We start from the raw sequence: 22,891 nt of genomic DNA on the forward strand, positions 1-22,891 counted from the left end.
CCTGTTTCTATGACCTCTGAATGCGTTTTTATAAAAGATGGCAGCTGCACCAGGTCATTATGAGCAGTCTCACCACAGTGACCCAACCTACAGCCACAACCCAAACGTTGCTCAACCCCCCACCCCACCACCTTACACTGCGCTGCGGTGGCCACCCGTAGCTGTGGGGGGACAGCCCGCGGCCCAAACTCGGGACGGCGTTAACCTCTGACAGACAGAGGAAACGCGTCACAGCCAACGCCCCCTGTAGCGATGCCAGTGGAGGTGGCAAACTACTAAAGACCTTCCCGAGGTCTTCTAACATATGTGCTGGGGGTCGTTTTCGTCCTAAATGCTATGAGTTGCCACCCCTGCAGGCCTGAATTAATGTCAGAATGCAGAAAGTAAAAACGACATCCAGTGTCACTGCCTGGCACGCAGGATGAACAGATGGATTGTGGGTAATAGCCCTGGCTTACAGCTGTGCATCCAGTCACTTCACATTACATCCGAGGAGCTGATTAGCTCAAAGAGGATACTTGCTGTTGGAGTTTATAGACTGTTCCAAAGACTAAAACAATAACATTACACCTGCGCATGTGCAGCTTATTTGGTAATAAACTTTGGTAATAAACTAATAAACTTCCGGGGAGAAGCCTAGGACCAGTATATAATCATATACATGCTAACCAGTTCACTTTATTTTGTGACAGTAAGTTAGTTCCAGGTCACAGAAGCATGCTAACACTGAACAGCATGGCCCCAATGCTGCTTAAGACATTTTTATAAATAACACTGCCTCCTGAAAATTCTCCACAAGGTACCTGGCATCAGCTAGCTAGCTAGCTAACAGGTAAACAAAACACTCAGCCCGCTGGATGTTTTCTAGGAACCGTGATGTCACTACCGCTATTCATTAAAACCACACTGTAATGGTCTATAAATGTACAGCTATCATGCACACACAAAAAGTATATATAGCTCCATAACATTTGGGATAAAGGCATTTTTTCTGGATTTGGCTCTGTACTCGACAATTTTAGACATGCAGTCAAACAGTTCACATGTGGGTATAGAGTTATACACCATGTAGAGATGGGGGGGTTTGTGTGTTTTTTTTACACAAACCCCCCCATTTCAAGGCACCATAATGTTTGGGAAATAATCATGTTATGTTAATGAAAGCAGTCATGTTTAGTACTTTTGCATGTAATGACTGCTTGAATTCTGTGACCCATGAAAATCACCAGGTGCTGAGCACCTTCTTTGGTCATGTTCTGCCAGGCGTGTATTGCAGCCATCTTCAGCTTCTGCTTGTTTTGGGGGCTGGTTACCGTAGGTTTTCTCTTCAGCATATGAAATGCATGTTCAATTGAATTCACATTGGGTGAATGCCATGCCAAGGCCAGTTAAGAATTTTTCCAGTTTTGGGCTTTGAAAAAACTTCTTTGTTGCTATAGCGATATGTTTGGGATCATTGTCTTGCTGCAGGATGACTCACCATCCAATGAGTTTGGAAGAACTTGCTTGAGCTTGAGCAGAAAAGATGCTTCTGTACACTTCAGAATTCATTCCGCTGCTACTATCAGCAGTTATATCGTCAGAGTAAGCAGTTACATATTAAACAAGTGAGCCAGCATCTGTGGCAGCCATACATGCTGAAATCATAAATCTCCTTGCACATGATTCAATTCCTATGGAGGGAGGATTTACGCAGCAACGATGAGCCTGACGTAGGCAACAGCTGAAAATAAATGCTGAGTTACGACCCTCAAAGTTGTTGATATCTGAGATTGTTTGAACTTTGTTTGCAGCTGACCCTTCATAGCACGTCCAAGCACATCACAGCATTGTATGGAGCAGGCAGATGTAAACAGCTGATTCTATATGTCCTCTAAAGATTTGGGGAAGAGGAGTGTTAGAGGCAGATACGCAGTTGGCTGGGGCTACCAGGTGATGTAGCTACTATAGATTTCTACTCTGTATTATCGTTAGAGCCGTTTCATGTATATGTCTCAGTTAGGCCGATTAGTTTGTTGATATTTTGGGATAAACCGACGATTTTTTCACAAGGCGAGTACACAATTTATCTAATACTGCAGACAACCTACTAATATCACCGCTTGTAACAGCCTGTTAACAGTTTTAAATCTGATAAATATATTTTACATGTTAGATAAGTGAGGTGTTTCAACTGTTGATGCACTTGTGTTCGGTATTCAGAGTGCCGGACATTAAAGAAGGGTGTTATCGGTTAAAACAGCTGGGTTCAGAAAATTAAACATATTTCACATAATCCTCACTTCCCTGACACCTTTAATAAAAGTTGAGAATCTCACATGCAAATTGTTTGATTACAAATCTAAAATTGTGGAATATAGAACCAAATCAAGAAAAACTATGTTGTCCCAAACATTATGGAGCTCACTACGTTACCAAAATTGACTTAGAAGTAGATGTGACATCGAGCTGTTAATAAAGGGTTGATTTCAAATTGGTAATGGTAAATGGTAAATGGACTCATATGATATAGTTTTATCAAAACCCTTAAATTGATGCCTCTATTCGCAAGCATTAGGGTTAGGTTAGGTGCTTGCTCAAGGACACTTCGAATGCCAGGCGTGGTTGAACCAGCAACCCTGAATTTGCAAACAGATCGTCTACCTCTGAGCTATAGTGCCAGTAAAAAGTAGAACAGTAAATATTTGTCAAAAGTATTTCGAAGACTTCTGGAGTACTTATAAAAGGAAAATAAATGCCTAGCTACCAAAAGAAAATAGAGCCAAGTAGCAAAGGGCACTCCGGTCCACTGCGGTGCTCGTGGCTGTGTGCGAGTGGGCCGGCCTCTGGCAGGTCCATGCAGCCATTCGCCGGGACCGATACAGGAAAGCGCTGTTACCGCGAAAGATCGCGGACTCGACGGGGGAACGGGCGCACCATCTGGCGTCAGCAGAAATAGCCGCGTATAGCGACTGGCTCAAGAATGCGTGCAGGAAAACAAATAAAGGGCTATTCAAAGCCTTATTCCCTCCCCCTTCTCGCTTTATTTTGCTGCTTCGTAGATACCTCCCATCTATGGTGAATTGTGTGACTTGTGATTTGCTTACTAGCCACTTGCATTTTTTTTTTTATTGAAGGCGTTCAGCTTCAGCACCTCACTCTTGGGTACAGCGTGATAATTTGAACCTGCAACCTACTGGTTATGACCCTAACCAACCCCTTCCACCCGCTGCTATTCTGCTGGTCTGAAGTCACAAACTATTCATATTATTCATATGTAGGAGATTCCACACAGCAGACAGGTATGTGTATTTTTGTTTACATAAAACCTTCTTTTTTTGGGGCACCTGAGCAGTACCAAAATCGGGTGAAATGGGCCTGCGTTTCACGTCCTGCGCCCACAGGTCATGTGACCTACTTCCCTAAAACTATTATCAGCCATTTCTCCCCAATGACTGGTTTTGCCAATTAGCATACCACTGGAACATTTTGTGCTTACATACTGTACGAGTGCCCTTTCAGACGATGAACGGAGCGTGTACCAAAATTAAAACATTTTAAAATCCGGACTACTACGGCCAAGCATTTACCATTAATACAGGCGTAGTGCACCGCTCCCAATGTGTCTCACCCAGGTCCTTCCCGAGACAGCAATTACATTGCGTATCTATGGATACCATAGAGCCACGTCAGTGGGAGATTGCCAGGGTTGCAGACTGTGCCAATAGCCCTCCTGTGGGGGGGGGGGGGGGGGGGATTAGGGTTCTTCCTCATTTTGGCACAGACGGAAAGCTCCGCTTCGCACCGCCGTCCACAGCTTCCACGTTTCCTGAAGGTCGAAGTCCGCCCTGCGGTAAGCGGCACAGCAAACATTTACACAGGACCGAGATGCAGGCGAAGACACGAGGGTTACCCTAACACGGCGCGATGGCAGAGGACCGTCCTCCAAGCTAACGCTAAATGCCTGATAACATGGGCTTTATCTTCTGACGGTTCACCATAATATCAAGAGCTCTACCAAGCCAGGACACCAAAACACATTTCAGGTTTGGCTTTTCTGCGAACTGTTCATCTGCATCTTCTCATGGGTGGAGCTTCAAGCGCGCATATACACAGACACTCACACACACACGCACACACACACATGCTCACACATACACACTCATACACAAAGGTACACATACACCCTAAGTCACCAAGCAACCATACAGAAGATCACAAAGTTAATTTAGGCCCAAATATATAAGGTTTATGGGATGACTCTAACTGATCTTTCATTAGATCTGAATACAAATAAAAAATATTATGTTTTCACTGAACATACTATTAAATATAAACTCTAAGCTAACCTAGTCTTCTGCTAAGACAAACACTCAATAACCTGTCAGGAAATAGCAACAGAAACATAAATTATTATAAAAGGCTCACCACTCCTCCTGAGAGGATTGTGCGTAATATGGTAAGAGCAACACATTACTTGAGACCACAATTCCGCTCAAAACATTACAGAGAAACAAAGAAGTCTCATTTCCTTTAACATTTCCTTTCATTACACACGTCACTGTTCGGTGAAGTACATTTTCCAGACACAATTCAAGAGAAGAGCGAGAGGAGACACATAAACTAAATAAACGAACAAATTAGATGTATCTTTCTGGATCTCCTGCAGTGGCCTGAGAATGTTGTTTGTGAAAACCAGCCATACCAAAAAAAAAAAAAGAGTTAATTTATCAATGGAGCTGCCTTTTATGGAGGCCAACAGTCAGTGTGTCCTCGGAAGGAGGCAGTTCACATATGCACCAACAGATGGCAGTACAGCTGCAAGGAAAACATGACGGTGCCATTATTTCATCAGTGAGGAAGGTCATAACATAAACGAAAAATAATGATTCACACCTGTCCTGGCTTTTCATGTTTTAATTTCAGTTCATAAAGGCCAATCACAACTGGAAGACATGTCCCAAGGCCATTTGGAATGGTACAGACATGCTGTAACAATCTTCATTATAAATGTTCATTAAATATCAAATTAAATATTTCCTTATGCTTGCATTCTTTTGGCACCCGATGGTTCTATCTGCCTTACTTGTCCATCATCCTGAAATTAATACAGGCAATTATTTTAATTGCAAATGTTTATGAGTATGTGTCATACAAACATCTACTCAGGCTATGGCTCGATATAGGCCTATATTATTACACAATCATGCAAATAAATAATGTACCTCAATGCACTCTTTCTAAATTATTGAAAGTGAGAGCATCTCTTGTTCTTTGAAAACAGCTTTTACTGAATATCTAATCAGATCCATTTACATCCCCTTTGCATATTTAAGACCAAAGCGTATTTCAAAAGCAACCTTCTAAACCCTTCTAAATACTATACTATTATCCAGATTGCCGACAGCCTTACAAACAGACGGTGATCATGCAGTATTATGGAACAATAAACACAGGTGCATTGCAGACCACAGAATTAGCACAAAGGGGGAATTGTTCAACAGTAACATAAAAAGATAAAAAAGTTCCTCTATTTTGTTGAAACCAGATCCACAGTTTCAGTGTTAAGATCTTCATTTAAGACATTTCAGAATTTGTGAAAACGAATAGGCCTAAGTTTTTTTTTTTTTTTTTTTGCTTACAGCAGCACCTCTGATCCTTCCCTAGATTACCATATTACACAGACCCACCAGATATTAAGCTTAGTGTTCTTGACATCGTCAATTCTCCCTCTGGTTTGATTTTTAAAATTTCAGAATTTTGGGGAAATGTATTATGGGATGGCATCACATATAATACTGTGACAATGGACGTTTGGTGGTGTAATACAGAAAAGCAAACTCAGGCAACTGTCGCCAACCAGAACCTCCTGAAGTTAAGCTGAAGGGGGGGGGGGGGGGCACTAGTAGAGAGGACAGAGTATCTGGTGGGAGTATATAATCTGTGCTTCCACCTTGGGTCCACAAAGAGAAGCAACTCCAGGCTGTGTGAACCATCATAACTGTGTGCTCCAGTGACATCACTCAGCCCACATGACAGGACAGCCTCTTCTGTAGGTAGGCTGTTAGATGAAATCGCATTCATAGGAATTCCACTCAAAGGAGGAAAACGATATACGCGCCAGACGGAACGGAGACGACACGTCTGTGGTCACCCGTTTGCGGTCACCAAAGTGGGAAGGTGAGTGGTTTCAGACCGTTTCAGAGCTCAAATAAACAAGTGTCAAGAGCATGTAATCATCACTGTGGGTTGAGCAATATATGAACACATTATGACAAGCATTATGACACGTTGCGCATAAGTCCATGGGTTGCAAACCAGCCACTCAACTCCAGTAAAAGCACTTTGCCTGAATGACCTCTGAAGGATCTATTCTGGGCAAGAAGATTTTAAGCCCTGCGGGTCACTTTACGAGACAATGCAGCGCAAGACACTAAAAGCATGAGGAGGCTTTACTGGAGGATCAAAACTGTAATCAAAAACCATCTAACAATCCTGCCGACATGAAACAGGCATAAAAGCCTTAAAGCCTCACTGCCTGCTGTACCTTTGTTATGGTTTTGAATACGACTCCAAATGATGATGAGAGACGCTGAATATCAAAAGGCCCTTCCACCTTGCCGTTTTAGCTTAATGTGAGGATAATCAGCACAACAAGAATTTGCTGGACATTATTTGTCTGGGATATGAACTGGACATAATTAGCACTAGCATCTGCTAATCAAAGCGCAGCAGCCAAGTCATCTGCATGCTTTTGTTGTCGAGGAGGAGTTCACTGAGGCACAGGGTGAGTCGTGAGCTTATGGGCGAGTCATTCAAGGACAGAGGCGAAGGGGGAGCGCAGGAGAGGAGAGGGAGAGGGTTCGTGCGAGAGACAGAGAGACCACGGCTAGCAAGTAGGGCTAGGTAAAAAATATCAATTTTCCAATTAACTGATTTCTGTTTGGATAAATTAATATCGACCCTTAAAAATCCACAGATCAATCTTTGCGTCTATGCATTTTTTCATAATTATCTAATTTTATTTAGAAGATAGTCCAAGCAGTTAACAACAATTCTCAGAGAATCTCTTTAATATCAAAGTGATACTTGTATTGTAACTGAAGTATCCAGAATTGAAATCAAATCAAAATTTAATTGAGACCTAGTGACCCGAAATGATATTAAATAAAGAGATCATCACCAATACCTAGCCCTACCAGCGAGCTAAATGGACTGACCACTCTGTCATAGTTTCATTCTGATTTATTTAAAAAGCTATAGTTATCAAGATAACAAGATAACTATATTCACTAATATCAGACCAAACATTTGATTTCAATAAATAAGCTAGCAATATGTCATGATTTACAGGCTGATGGTTTATGCAAACAGTTTTAACAAATGTTTGGTCTGATATTATAAAATTACTGCAAGCTAGCCATTTAGCTAGCTATGCGAGTAACGTGATCGACCGGTATTAAAGGTGTGGTATGTAAGTTTGTTTTAGAGCACTTTTGTTCATATTCGGTCAAATTTCCTTCACATATTGACAGATATCAATAAATGAAAAGGTCTAAGGAAAAAAGCTGGTCTCTCTGACTGCCCCAGGCTCGGAAATCAGCCACCCCAAATTTAAATTTCACCTGAATCTTAACAACCAATCAGGACGGCTCTCTGCAAGGAGGCTTCCCTACCTGCCTATCAACCCTGTTGCACATTCACAGCACTTCCAGAGCGGGGAGGGCGGAGCTACACAGATAAGAGCAAAGCAGAGATACTACCTCCAAACAACATGAAACTCCTTTACTAGCTTGTCATCTTACCTTTAAAACCTTTAAAATGATATTTTTATCTGCTTTCATTATTTGTATGTCTTAATGTCAAATTCAAACTTTTTTGAGTTAAAATCGGAATAAATCCAATACATTAGCTCGTAGCCACGAAAGCACCTGATGTGATGTGACTGGTGACAAGCTGGCTGGCCTCAAAATGACACAAAATGACACAGTGCTCTCTTGTCATCTTACATTTAAAACCTTTAAAACTATATTTAAAACTTAATTTGACATGAACACATTGTGATGCAGGGCTGGGGATGTCCACTGGCTGTCAACAGACAGGACAAAATCAACAGAAACGTCTGACTTACCGCCTTTTATTACACCAACACTCTACTGCAACAGAAATCCTGAAGAAAACAAGGAAAACCAAACCAAAGACTCCAATACACAGAGACCAAAGGCAAAGAGGCATCAAATGAAGGACTGTCCAGGAACCAGCCACACAACCCAAAAACTGTCCTTTTAGGCCTGAAACCCAGGCCTCTAATAATGCCAAATAATTAGGAAATTGGGCCGCACCTGATGTGGCCCTACCTGTAAGTAGGGTCGGTGCTGCCCCCTGGTGGACAGCACTCCAATTCCCTTCCTGGCGTCATAACGCACAGATTATGAAAGAAAAAACATTTTTTTGAGTAAAATCAGATGAAACCCATTAGCAAGTAGCCATAAAAGCAGCTGAGGTGATTGTGTGACTGATGACAATAAGCTGGCCAACTTCCAAAGGATGCAAAACTCCAGTGCTGTCATCTTTTCACATAAAAACTCCAAATCTATACTTTTACTTTGAATTTGGCTTCAAGACACACTCATTATGAAAGCCAAGATATTGTTTTACTAAAAAAAGATGAATATATTTGAGATAAATTGGATATTTTGACAGATTATGAAAGAACAGGTCACACTATGTCCCCTCTCTCCAGTACTCAGATGTCATGCAGCGTACGCACATGTGTTTGGAGGGAGGACTTTGGAGGAAGAGCTGAAGGGAGGGGGTGAAACGGTTTTTTCAAAATCTTTCCCTCTTGCTTGTTTCTCCAAACTTACATACTGCACCTTTAAGTAAGTTTAGTCATATACATAGAGCCAAACATACTTCTAATAGGTTTGATTAATGATGATACTGCTAGTCATTGCTATCTGTTTTACTGCACCTTGGTGTATTAATTCTATTTAAATAACTGGCTATTTAACATCGTCAAACGGACTATCTTGGCCGTGAGCTAAGCTTACAACATCACGCTAAATGATCGCTATCAAGCTAACAGTATGTTAACAATAAATGCAAATTTGGACATTGGTTGACATTGTTCCATTGACAATGGCATTCCATGAGGGAGAAAAAAAATCTGCCTCCACAGACCACATAGTGTACTTAGCCAGCTATTGTGCTGCATGGTCTGGTCTGGTGATTAAAGCATGTGAGAGTGTGAAAGACAGACATAAATCTCTGTTCATTGGGTCAACCTTGCAAGTCTGTGAGCCTGTGCCATACAGCCACAACAACATAACCAGAATGCTGCTGCCCAACTGTCTTTCAACCTTACCAAGTTCTCACATGTCACCCCCCCGCTGAGGTCACTCCACTGGCTACCGGTCGCCAGCAGGATCAGGCTCAATGTCCTGACCCTGGCCTACACTGCAACCAACAGTACAGCCCCCGCCTACCAATAGAACACAATTCAACCCTACAAGCCAGCTCTGCTCTGCTGCAGTGGAGTGACTTGCCCTTACAGCAATGTCGGTGAATGGTTCTCGCTCCTACCCAACTACGGAGCTTCTCCACCCTAGCTCCTCCTTCCTTTACAAACAACTCCCCTTCCCTTCCCATTTTCTGCTGTGGTCTGAAGACGCATCTCTTCAAACTGTACCGTGACTAACTATCACTACCCCCCAGGGCACGTCATGTTATTCTTGTATCGCCATCCAGCTCTCATATTGGACTTATATCGTTACCTTGACGTAGCTCGTCGTCATGCCTCCTAGTTTGACTTACCACAACTTTCCGACCGAGCCTATGCTTACAGTGTGAACTGAACTTGACGTTCATGGTTATGGATAATAGTTACATAAAGCGTACTGTACCTGAGTTTTGCAGTTGTTTTCATTTCCACTGCTTGCATAAGAGCATGTGAAATGAGAGCTAAATACTATGTACCTTAAGACTCAAAACAACTAAGTATAGTGTACCCCAATACTAGTTCTACATAGGAGCTGAACATGGGGTACCTAAACATTCTCAATAGCTGCCCAACAGGAGTCTACATCATGATCTTCTATCGTATCTGGGGTTGGACCAAGAAAATGTTACGTCAAAGCATTCAATCATCATTTGATACAAAACTGCTTGAAACACGTTGGGCTTATATTGTAACTGATGAATAAACCATGGGAAAGCGTGGTTGGACACAGCACGCCTACTACCTTCCCAGGCCGACTTAAAGAAGCTCTGTGTGACCGGTCAAAACCGTTTCCCATGGCTCTGTGAAGCTGGCAGGCTGAAAGCGAGAACGTCCATTCTCTAGTTTGTCACATCTAACGGTTATTGCATTCTTTATTTCACATTATAAGAAGCGCTTTCCATCTTAAAAGCACCATCAGGGGCTAATCCCCTGCTTAATCCATCAAGGTGAGTCAGACTGCTGAGGAGACAGGGCCAGAGAAACACCTCAGTTCTTGGGGAGACGAGCACAAGTTGCCTCTTGAGGGCGGTCCCCAGTTCCTCCTTTGCCTGGAGTTTCCTCTTTTCCCGCCGTGAAGCCCTGTCTTCAGAGAGCACGTGTGGCTGCAGAAGGCTGGGAGACCGTTCCCAGGCACAAGCGTTGCTGAGAAGCCGCTCTCCTGTAAATTATGTAGCAGAGGTGCCTACTGAGCTTTAAAGGGCTGGTTGTTAGGATCGACCCGGACCATAAAACTTTAATTACCGACCGCTAAGGGGAGGCGCAAGCACTTAGTGCGCATGGAGAGGAGCTTACGCCAGGCTCTGCTCCCAATTAAGCAAGACCTTTTAGCTTCTTTTTTATCTTTACATTTCTGAATCGGGAAGTATTGATTCTTCCAAATAAGACAACACACAGGACAAAGCCTGCTTTTGACATTGTAGACAATAATGCACAGATTCATATATTAACAACCCACAGAAATGTTAAGGAATACTTTGCTTTACTTTAAAGGTCAATCTACACCAAAAGACTGAAGCCAACTCTAGTAAAATGGAGGGCTAATACTATCATTCCTGTATTTTGAAGGAGAGTGGTGGTGGCGGCGAGGGCGGGTGGGCAGCAATGGGAGGTGTTGGTCATCTTCCAACCTAACACAATAATGACACAAGCCTAACGTTCACTACAGCTCTGGAACATTGCCAGACATCAGTTCTTGCATACTGTTACAGTGAGCCTATTGCCTGCTAATACACACATGGCTGTGCATTTTTGCAACATTGTCAAAATAACCTTGAGGTAAGACTTAGATTGTTTTGTTTTTAACGTGATTATTCACATGTAATACACACATTTGACATCCAAATAAAAATATTGGTGATAATTTACTCATGTCAAGTGGTGGAAAATACAAATGTTATAAGAGACTAAGTGGTTCTGCTTGAGGAGCCTATGTTGTGACACTCTCTGTCCAACAACCATGTTGCTATAAATATGTTCTAAACTGATATTTGGGGAAAAAAAACTGTGCCTTTGGGGTACCTAAAACTAAATGCTGAAAGGGGTCTCACAGGGTTAAATTGCATGGCAATGAGGAAAGGATAATGCTAGAGGCAAAATAATGCAGGCTAAGATTAACACAAGTGGGTTGCATGCAGGGTAAAACTTAACTGACTTCTATTTGGGCCTCCACAGCAGAGAGAGACAACTTAAAATCAGAACCAAGGTAATCTGTCACTTACTAACAGTCACACAGTCACACTGTGAAGGACAAAGTGACTGTGATGTCACCCATTGACTTTACATGGGCTTGTGAAAAGCGTATTGAAGCCACAGAAGTTCAGTTTTGCGCCAAAACGTTGTACAAACTGAAGCCAACAACTGCACAGTAGGGAAAAGGGGGGACCCTTATATGGTCATGAACTCCAGGCCAGTTCTGGATACAGTGTGACTGACAGTTTGGGGTGGAAAAACCCATGACCTTGACATCTACTTATCCCTCATCATTACCACTTACCCCTTTCTTTTTGCAAAACAAACCCACAACTCACTCCGAATTGTTTCATTCTTTACTGTTCATATTTCATTTTTTAAAACTTATTAGTATTTGTTAATTGGCACACAGAATGACTTCATCCATTACAGATAAATTATCTTGGCACTGAGGAATGTGGTTTGAAATGAGAGATCAGGATAATGGCCAGAATTTAAAACAAATTTAAAACAAATGCTGTATAAAATCTCATAATCTGCTATAATTCAAGAGCCATGGGAAAATGTCAGACTGCCTAATAGACTTGCAGTCAAGTGTGGTGGCAGACGGCAAACGTGAGAAAACTGAAAAAGCGAGAAGCGACTGAAACAAACATGACGAACGACAGCTATGACGTGCTTCCATTCCCCAGAGGCTCAACCTGCACAACCTAAAATGCAGACCTCAAATAAAAAAAACACCACAGGCCTGTTTGACTAACGCACATGTCAAAATGCACTCTACATACTATGCACTTAGTAGAACTAATTACAATTTAAATTCCCGCAAGATGTCACAAAGCGGTTATAAATTCAATAATGTATTGTGGCATAAACGTTCAAATGCACGTCAGTTTACAAAAAAGCTCATCAGGAATGTACACAACTGACAAGCCACAAACCACTTATCATAGGTTTTACATTTGCTGTAAAACTAGCATTAGCCAAATGGCTAAATCTATTAGCATATTGAACAAGCTACAGCAAATGAGTGTTAGGCAGCGACGTTAGATCACAGTAGGCAGGCTACATTCGCCTAAGTACATAAAGAAAAGTCAAGAAAATAGTTAGAATGGCTTACTGACAGAACCGGACAGACATATTTTTAAAGTGTCGATTACCACAGTTGTAAGTAGGGTTGGGCGATACAGCCAAAATATCATCACGATTTTTTTGTTGTTGATATATATGATTCACAATATGGATCACAATTCTTCTCATGTTCCTTTTCTAAGACTATTTTGCATGTTTCTGAACAGTACAACTAAACTGGTAACTATATAATATTTTTTTAAGAAAATATAGACCTAAAAGAAAAAAAAAACACTGTGATAGAATAATGCAAGGACCACTCAGACCAAAGTACTCTTTCAAACATATTTTAATAAATACCACACCTGTTTCAAAATGTAAACAGCACTCAAAGTGCATTTCTGCAAAACAATAACAGCCAAAAAATTCTGAAATGGTAAAAAAAAGATGGAGGTTTTATTAAATAAACTAAAAAGTTTCAAAAAGTGCAGCTTCCAGTCAAGAATGAAATGAGCAGTGAGACTCAACTACGACTAGACCATAAATTGCTTGTCGTGGCAAAAAATAATGAATGGTTGATGAATTTTCCATTCTATCTCTTCGCAACATTCCAAGTACAGACGTGGCATATTGTAGCACAGATCAACTAAGTAGTCTTCTGAAACCCTTTTATTGTATGGGTGCCAGTACACTCAAAATGAGACAGAACATTCTGTCCGAAACGACCTGTTTCGAACACGAGACAAACAAAAAGACGAGCCGGATCCACGTATGCTAAAGTCTCTTCGAGCTCTTTGGGGTGCTTCCTTTTCAGGTGGTTAAAAAGGTTTGTTGCATTGCCCTCTGATGTACAAAACTTGTCTCTATGATCTTTGCAAATGACTGTGCTTTGGGCAATGAGCTAGAACTTCATTTTATGGAAACTTAACTCTTCATCAGGGCCAGCCACACAGCGGTATGTTTTCAAGTTAGAGGGTAATTAGAAAAGAATGCCAATCAGGTAAACAGGTATCCAATCCAGTATGACATTTTTGAAGGTACCGCCCAAAATGTACGATGCTATTAGATGGTATGTCCTTCTTAGTGATGGGGAGGGTCAGGCTAGTACAGAGTCTAGAAGCAGTGTTAGCGAGGGCTATCAGTGCAACTGTTATGGTAGAATGTACAGGAGTTCTTAAGCATGATACTTTCAATCTCTCTGTAAAGGCAGATTGTAGAGAAATTTTAATTGGCCACCATTCAAGATAGTCATTTCGCACACCTCTAGCTGTAAGCAGAACTGGCCATAACAAATTCAATGCGAATGACTTGGTGCTGGCGACATGACATGCAATTGTGTGCGATGGTAGTGTGTGTGAATTTGCCAACACCACACAGATGAAAGAAGGAGCATGGACCGAAGAAATGTCAAGGTCATTACTAGCATGTGAGAGGCCAAGGCTAATATTCCAACCTGATACAAAGTCATTTACTTTTGCACAGTTGATCTGACTCCAGCATATCAGTGCAGCTAGGCTAAAAAAAATACCAACTGTGCCAACCAGCTTCAATAATCATTGGATCCACGTGACTGGGACTAAATATACACAATCAACTGCTCTGACATTGTGCTGCGAAAGGGAATGTAACCAATGGCATTTGAATCCCAAGCCTGTGCTATAGACAGTGCTCACTAGTGTCATTCAAATGTCTAACAACTGGCAGATCTTAAGAGACTGAGGGCTCCAACGGCAGAGCAACGGGTCCCGTGTCCACTGTGGCAAGAGCGGCCAGTTTGCAAAAAGGTCAACCGCATCACTCAAAACCCATCCGTCTCACCTGACAAGGCCCAGCCGGACCTCCCATATGCACAACCATCCAAAAAAAGAAGGAGCCGTTAAGGTTTTACACACAAGACAAGACAATGAAGATGACGCATCACCCTAGATGAATGGGCATTCTCAAACCAGCTTAGCAGAATGTAGCATTGGCTCTTATGTCATGTGGTTTCCAGAGATGCATTGTAATGAGATATAAAATCATGGGGTTGGCATGACATGTCATGTGACGTCACGTTCTGTCAATCAATCAACCAATCTTTGTATTAAAAAAAGTAGAGAAACAGGGCGCAACACTTCGTATTAAGAGTTTGTGGATTTTGAGACAGAAAATGGTCCTGTAATCTGATGCCATGAGAGGTCCTGATGTGTACCTTGTAAGGCGGGCAGCTTCTGCAGCTCTCGGTTGTTGCTGAGGCTGAAGCGGGAGGAGCTTTGCCTCTTCTCCTTCTTCGTGGGCGTCTGGGGGCCGAGCTGTTTCCCCTTCAGCAGCTGCGTGGTGGGTGGGGCACTGGTGGTATTGTTCTTCCTGTTGGAGCCCTGCGGGGATGGAAGCAGGGAGAGACCGAGCTCTGGTCAGTGCTCGTCACCGGACAGCCACTGCATTAGGCCCAGCCTCCAGAGAGGAGAGCACATCTCCTCTTCTGAGCCACACTGAACCTGGGGCAGCACTTCCTGTGCTGTCTTGTGTACTAAGGGAACAGCGTTCAAGGCAATTGTTTGTGTAATGGCCAAGAAATTCAGCTACACTGGTCAAAAGAAGTGTTTGAAACAGCCAAACCAATGCAAAAAGAGCCCAGACACTAGCCATACAGTACACCGTGTGTTCATCAAACGGCAGGAATGATCCCCATTCCAAAGGATTAAGGGAAGTCCTCTTTTTTATCATCCTTAATTCTCTTTCATCAACATGCCTATATATAGAAGTGTCAACAAACATCCAGTACTGACCAAATTTCCAGACCATTTGTTGTGTTGGGGGAAAATGACTAATTTTCTAGCGTCCTTCTATTCTGCCAGTTAACTAAATATGGAGTCTCCGATTTGGTAGGGGCCAGCTGATGGAGTTCTCCGACTAATTAGTGTGGTTGCTTCAGTAACCCACTGCCTGTTCTCCTACATACTTATTCTTACTGTCTTTCCGCCTAAATTTCTGCACACTTCTCCTCTTACGGCTAATAAGCTAGATATGTCATTTCAACTTTATAATATTCAGCTTGGCTCAGAGAAGTGTATTTGTACAAAGTTTCTTGAAATTTTTGAAATATTTAAAGGTTTTTTGGGAATTAAAAATAAAATGCAATGAATGAAGACCGCTGAGCCTTGTGAAGACTTGGTGCATGTGATGCTATTTCAGCCAATAGGGACACAGAGAGAAAACCAAAACTATGCCATTCTGTGCGAAGCGAGCTAAAAAGCAGATTAATAACCGAATATTTATAATAGTGGTAATTCAACAATAACATCATAACAGACATGCATCATACATTAATAAACAGATTTTAAATTGCAAATTGGCATATCGGAATGAAGTGGATTTAGCTAGCGGTATCGTGAAGCCGGTCAATGGTGTCATTCATTCTAATCTATATAACTACGCTATGTTAATATTTCTAAACTTAATAAATACTGCACCCCTAACCACACAGATACCTAGCCATATGTGTAGCAACTAAGATATTCGAAAGATAAAAACATTTTTTATCTGCATATTTAACATTTTTTTGCCCTTTTATGCATTTTTTTATGCACTAGACTATTTGTAGGCACCTGGCTCCCTCTTGAGGTTAACTTTAGTATATTTAGAATGTATATTCTATCTACCAAATCGTTATGCAGTGAGTTCTGCTAAGGTTACGAAATGACTTGATAAGAACGTTACATACTTTCATCGTTGCTTAGTTTATTAAAAGATGCTTTGTGATGAGATTGTTAAATAGTTTCATTGTTATTAAGATGTTATTGATGTTAATCTCAGCTTTTCCTTCTTCATTAGCCTTGAAAGATATAAGTAGTAGGCCTTAAGTAGTGATTGCTAAACGTAACAAAATAGTTACCTACTGTTTAATGGGTATTACTGCAAAGTAAGAAATTATAGCTAAGATGTATCATACAGACTCCTGAATGCTGGTAATCTTTATGAATATTAGTGGAGGTCAACAATATGCTAAGTCAGATTTATTTTTGTCAGCCTAAACATTAAAAAAAAAAAACAAACAAACAAGTTTGTAAAAAAAATGTTTGTTATTTATGGGCAGTTTTACAAGAAATGATCCTGCCAGTAAAGTACCTGTAACTTCAATTTATAAGTCTGGAACCTCACTGGAGCTGTTCACTATCGGCTAACTCAACAAATGAACGAGTGGCAAGAGCAGAATTGGACCTGTGGCGTCCGCGTCGACAAGTTTCTCTTTGTTTTGCAGCCTAATTGGCCAAGCAAGTCCCAGCATTCTGCAGAAGTGAAAGTCGTAGTATGTTAGGTGATACTCCGGCAAATGTTGCTGTTTAGCTCGCTCCCGATAATAAATTATATATTTATCTTAGCCTTTAAACTGCTATTAGTTGATGAGAGAGAATGGACACCTCAATAGTCCAAACGGGAGCAAGCCTAATTAATAAAACGGTAATAAAAAGGAGGCGGACTTGTGTTGAGGAAAAGAGAGCAGACAGAAAGCAGTTTATGGTGTAAAAAAACTAAAGGAACCTGGTGCCTGGGCTCGTGTTTCCACATTAGTGGAGCATGACCTTCACGACTGCAGAACCTTTGGCGAATTTAAGAACACTTCTGAGGACAACCATGCACTTGCACAATTGGCTGTGTCCAACGCACAACCATCATGTGTGCACACATGGCATCACCCGACACGTGAAAGCTTTATTTTAAGTGGACTGCCATTTCTGTACACCAATCAATAGCTGAGACATTCAACGTTTAATTTGGGTGCTTTATTCTGGAGGTTTGGAAGTGGTAAAAAGGTACAATTTGGGGACATAGTTCAACTATTTGAGTGGTACATAGTCTTCAAAATCCAATTAGGTTGTAATGGCCATAAAGCTGGACAGATAAAGCTTTAAGATGCTACAGCTCTCTAACATTTGGCAACAGCTAAAAAAAACTGCTGAAGCAACCACACTAAGATTTATTCATAAACTTTACACTCCAGTTTATGCTCGCAAAACATTGCAGGCTTTGCATAAAATTGAAACAAAAGCACTCCTAAAACCCAAACCACTCCCAGGACAATTTGTTCCTTGAGGATTTCAAAAAGGCATGCATGGACACCAGATCACTGGGAGTGAAGCATTTATCCACCACCAGAAAAGATTACAGCCACCTCAAGGGCCGGAGGGGGTAATTACCTTGTTGCTGAACTGAAAACGGGAATTAAGCAGAGCTCGTGAAAACAGGAAGGCCTCCCAGGCCTACTCTTACTCCGTAGGCCTCGACTAATAGATCGCAATGATGGAACTGGCCGGAAGTTGGACAGTCCGAACGCCTCAGATGCACTGAACTGATCCAGCCTCACAGGCCGCCACTATCGATCAGGCCTTTCCAGAGGCAAGCACATGGTCACCGCAGCGGGGAGCTCAGGGCAGCTGGCACGGGAGAGAACGAGAGCGAAAGAAAAAAACTTGCCATAATTGCCCTGTAGGGCGTTCTGACATCGCCTGTGATTAAAGGCGGTGGCGCAAAGTGCTTCTGTTTAGTTAAGCCTCCGCGTAAGCCTCCCTGCGTTTCTGCATTGCGTGTACTGCATGGCGTTTCATGCGGCCGCGGTCACCCCCCACCCCCACCCCACTGGGCTAGAGGCGCTCTCACCTTAAACCACACATGCGGAAGTTGCTCGCTTCTTCATTTTCCTTCCCTGAGAAAGATCTGCTTTGTTCGTGATCGTGGATTTAGTGCAGACGTGCGGAGTTATTTTTTGTAATACTGATGAGGTCATCTGGTCAATTACATTTACAAATGATATTGCAATAATGTGTATCTCGGTTTTTTTTTCTTTCTGACACTACTCACAGATGGCCCACTTGGCTGGAGTGTGGAGCCAGCCACACTGGGGCAGTTGGCGCCGCGGGACAGGGGCAGGCATAAAAAAAGCACTCGGAATCCAGCGCGAAACAAGTGTAGCACTGCACACGTCTCCCTCTGTTCCACAGCTTGAGCTGGATCCTGGGTTTCAGCAGGGGCTCCGCACATACCTGAGTCTTTTCCAAGGGCGGCCAAAGTTTGACCATCCGTTCCCGCAGCAGCGAGGGACAGCAGCTGAGCTCCGTTCAGAGGATTACCTCTTCACCCCAAAGAGGAGAAAAGCTGCTCCTGATCATTCACACCCAAAAGAAACAGCAGTGCCCTTTCCTGACACGTCGGGTTTGGTTTAAATTTGGCCGAGTTGGTTTGAGACAACTCGGCAGAATATCAACTTCCCTCATAGATGGTTTGGGTGTGTCCAGGTCAATTCAACACCACATCATCGCAGATTTTAATGAGATTTGGCGTGCTTATTTTGGTCTTATAAGGAACCACTGGAACCAAAAGGAAACTTTCGTCTAATCGTTATTAAGGAAGATATGGGCTAACCAAATGTGGGGACATTAGCATGATGCATTACTATGACATTACTAATGTCATATCTACATTATAATACCCCCTACCTATCAGTTTAATTATTCACCCACCTCCCTCCCACCCCCTATTTGCAAAATAATTGAATAGACTTCCAATAGTTTGTTTAATTGCAATTAAACTTGAAGGAGGGTATTTTGAGGAAAGCTGTGTCCATTATTTTAAAGTAAGACTCATCTTTTTGTGTTATTACAGGTAGAAAAAAAATGATACTTTGGTGCGTTATTCAATAATGTGCATATATTCACTGAATTCTTCTCTGCCTAAGGTTTATTTTTTTAACCCACAGGTGACCTAATACTCTTGGCCTGTGCAGATGGTCTAGTAATGCAAATTACTATAGTGTGTTGAATAAATTGCATTTTCCCAAGAAGGGGTGGCTGTATTCAAGTACTGTAACTGTTGAGTGAGCTCAAAATAAAAACATAATTATAATAAAGGAAAACTAATTAATTTGAATTGCAATGCTGACCACAAGTTTTCCTTAACTTTTGTTAATCATTCAGGATTACCTGGAATCTTGAGCACTTTGGTGAAAACAGGGAGGCAACCTTTAACTAGTGACCTCTGAAAACAAAACAGTCCTTATTCTCAGAAGGTGGCGTATATGTTCATTTTCCTTCTAATAAAGCCCAAGGTAGCAGACTAAGTAGTCCAGTTAGTTAATAAGCCTGTGATGGGAATGGCCACCCATCCAGGAAGTGACAAAAAGATCAACAGGTGACTGGCAGGCATTATACTCCCCTCTTTAGGATGGGAGAATAGAAGAATACGGAAAATAAGAAAGAAAAGGTTCAAAAACATATTAACTGAATATAATCCCGCAATCCAAGAGCGGGTAACTGCTAACAGCCACATATCGCTTTAAAATCTATCCCAACCTCCTGGGGGTAGCACATCCATTCATATTAATAACAACACTTCATTTCCATTAAGACTCAACTCAGAATTGCACATATGAAATACATATTAAATAGAAACACCACAAGGAAAAACATCCTTAAATACAGAAAGCTTTTGATGTTTAATTTCTTTCGAAAGTAGGAAATGAAAGGCACAGATGAAGCATCACAGAATGAAGGGCTCCTCTGAATGATTTCAGCTTGATGGCCTTATGTGTCTTTTCTGCACAAGTGTGCACAGTAGCAAGTCACTGAGGAGAAGACTAGGGATCCAGTTTTTCACAGCAGAGCTGGAGTCAGGCTGGCCTCTTTTCCTTCTGTCCTACTGCAGAACCAGAACCAGGCTGAACCAGGGTTGCCACGACTCCCTCATAAACGGGTCCGTATAGTCCTCAAGTAGGACTTTGCAGACACTTTCCACAGCTAGCTTGTGATTTCTGATCCCAAGGCCATCCCAAGGCCACACTCCGGTTGGTTTGCCAACAACACCAAATGGCTTCCTTTTTGAGCGATCAGTTATGAGCACCAATGATGTAAAAAGCAACAGCTATTAAATATTGCTAAAAACGCCCCCAAAAAATGCAATTTAACATGATCTCACCCAGGACAGAACGCAGGGAAATGGTTTTGGATAGGGTGGGGCTTGGATGGTGTCGGAGGAAGTCTATGTAATATCGCAACAGTTCGCTGGCCAATGACTGGAATTGTGGCGTTCCAGTCATTGGCCAGGCTTACTGGATGCCCACTCATACAAATCATGACAAAAGTAGGGGAGCTACATAAGTTTGCCCAGATCAGCTGACTCTACCCACCAAAGACCAATCGCATAACAGATGCAGCTGCACAAGGGGCACCATGGTTCCCAGTACTGGTCAGCAGAGGCATCTCTCATGTTGTACTAGCAATGACAACCAGGGTATGGGGGCTTTAGTACCCCAACATCCTGTGATCCCCCTTGTCTTCTTCATACCCCCAATGGCACAACAACAATAACAAAACTTCAGCTATACAAGAAAACAAAGCATACAAGCATGATAGCTCCACATCTTCAAATGCCCAACAATGCAGGGGAGCATAACGCACAACAAGAACAATTCGAGCATCATTGAAAGATACACATGCCACATGCGTGCTAAAATTATTGTTGTTGCCAACCAAAGCCAAGCAGAAGCTCAACATATTCCACATAAATCACACTGGCCACAACAGGATGCATCATTCAGCATGCATCAAACCATTACACCACCAGAAACCCTTACACCACAAGAACACACAATTTCACTTCATTTCCAGTGCGTTTACTCAAGATGGAGACATCAAGTGCAGCGATTAAGAAAATACAGAGTGTTCCTTTAAGCAGTAGCACAGCTATATAGTCAGCATAACATAGAATGGAACAATTAATGTTGAATGAATACACCTACAGCCAACTACAGCCGTAATTTATGGAAACAGCCAAACAAAATATGGGGTAAAGTTGTTATTGTAAATAGAATCCTTGAAGGTACCATTATTTAGAAAATCTAAGTTTACCGAGTTTTGGTATTGATTGTGCAGTGTGGCATGATAGATATGTACTGGTAAGATGCAAACTAAGGTAAAATATAAAATTAACGTTTGGAAAAGAAGGTGACAATATTCTGGTGATGTTCAACATAAAGACAGAAAATCATGTAAACAAATTACCACATAATTTGTGACATTGCAGAAAGAGTTGGCTACTTCTTCCGTGGACACTTTCTCCAGAGTTAAGTGTCACAGTCATCAACAGATGCACAGTAGATACCTGGCTCAACAGAGCAGTGTCACAGCATCTAGTCAGAGAAGTCACTTACTTCATGTTCAGTATAATTTTCTTGTCCATCTTTTCCTCCTGGTTTGTTAGCTTTTACAGGCTTCGGAGATTCCTAAAAATAATTAAGTTTTTTTTAGTGTCAACTTAGTGAAAACACTTGACTCTTATATAACACAGAGACATCCAGATTGACAATCAACATGTAGATATGACATGTAATGATATTATATATATATATATACGCATTTTGACTTATGTCGTCCTCAAAGCATTAGGCTCTGAGAATAACATTCTAATCATCTGAATTATAGATCCTTTTTGTGAGAGTTGCAGACCATGTTTTGTGTGTGTGTATATACTGTATATATATATATATATATATATATATATACACACACATATATATATACACATACATACACACACACATACATACATGTGTGTGTGTGTGATTATATACAATGAGCTCCATAATTGACATAAAGGCATTTTCTTGATATGTCTCCACAATTTGACTCTACCATTTTAGATGTGTAAACAATGCACACGTGGTTAAAGAGCAAATGTACTGCCCTTTTAAAGGAATTTTAAAAAATACATTTTGGTTTTACTATGTCAAAATTACAGCACTATCTATACAAAGTCTCCCCATTTATTTGGGAAGCAGAGAAAGGCTAAATCTAATTGAGATAATTTGATAAAATGGAAGCAATGGTTAATCAAAGCCTTTCAGGTTCTAGGCACTGTGCTGTTTCAGCAAAACAGGATGCCATCAGGAGGCTAGGATGTAAATTTAGGGAAGGTATACGAAGGTATACTTATCTAATACATTAATTAGACTAAACTTAGAGTATTGTGTGCAGTTCTGGGAGCCGTACTACAAGAAAGACATACAGGCTCTGGAAAAGGTTCAAAGAAGGGCAACCAAACTGATTCCTGGTATGAAAAATAAAAGCTATGAGGAAAGACTAACGATACTAAATCTCTTCGAGTTTAGTAAAAAGGAAA

At 41.5% G+C, this 22,891-nt stretch overlaps 1 protein-coding gene across 1 annotated transcript in view; it reads right to left on the bottom strand.

Moving 5' to 3' along the window:
* Positions 1-22,891, bottom strand: part of LOC135257055 (serine/threonine-protein phosphatase 2A 56 kDa regulatory subunit gamma isoform-like) — a 50,255-nt gene that overhangs the window by 24,429 nt on the left and 2,935 nt on the right. Inside the window, exons 2-3 of the mRNA XM_064339458.1 lie at positions 21,924-21,995; positions 14,934-15,099 (exon numbers count right to left, since the gene is read on the bottom strand). Of these exons, the coding sequence (XP_064195528.1) occupies positions 14,934-15,099; positions 21,924-21,995 (238 nt within the window). The remainder of the gene's footprint in view (positions 1-14,933; positions 15,100-21,923; positions 21,996-22,891) is intronic.

Source organism: Anguilla rostrata, chromosome 6 (assembly GCF_018555375.3).
Source record: "Anguilla rostrata isolate EN2019 chromosome 6, ASM1855537v3, whole genome shotgun sequence".
In the NCBI taxonomy this organism is placed as follows: domain Eukaryota; kingdom Metazoa; phylum Chordata; class Actinopteri; order Anguilliformes; family Anguillidae; genus Anguilla; species Anguilla rostrata.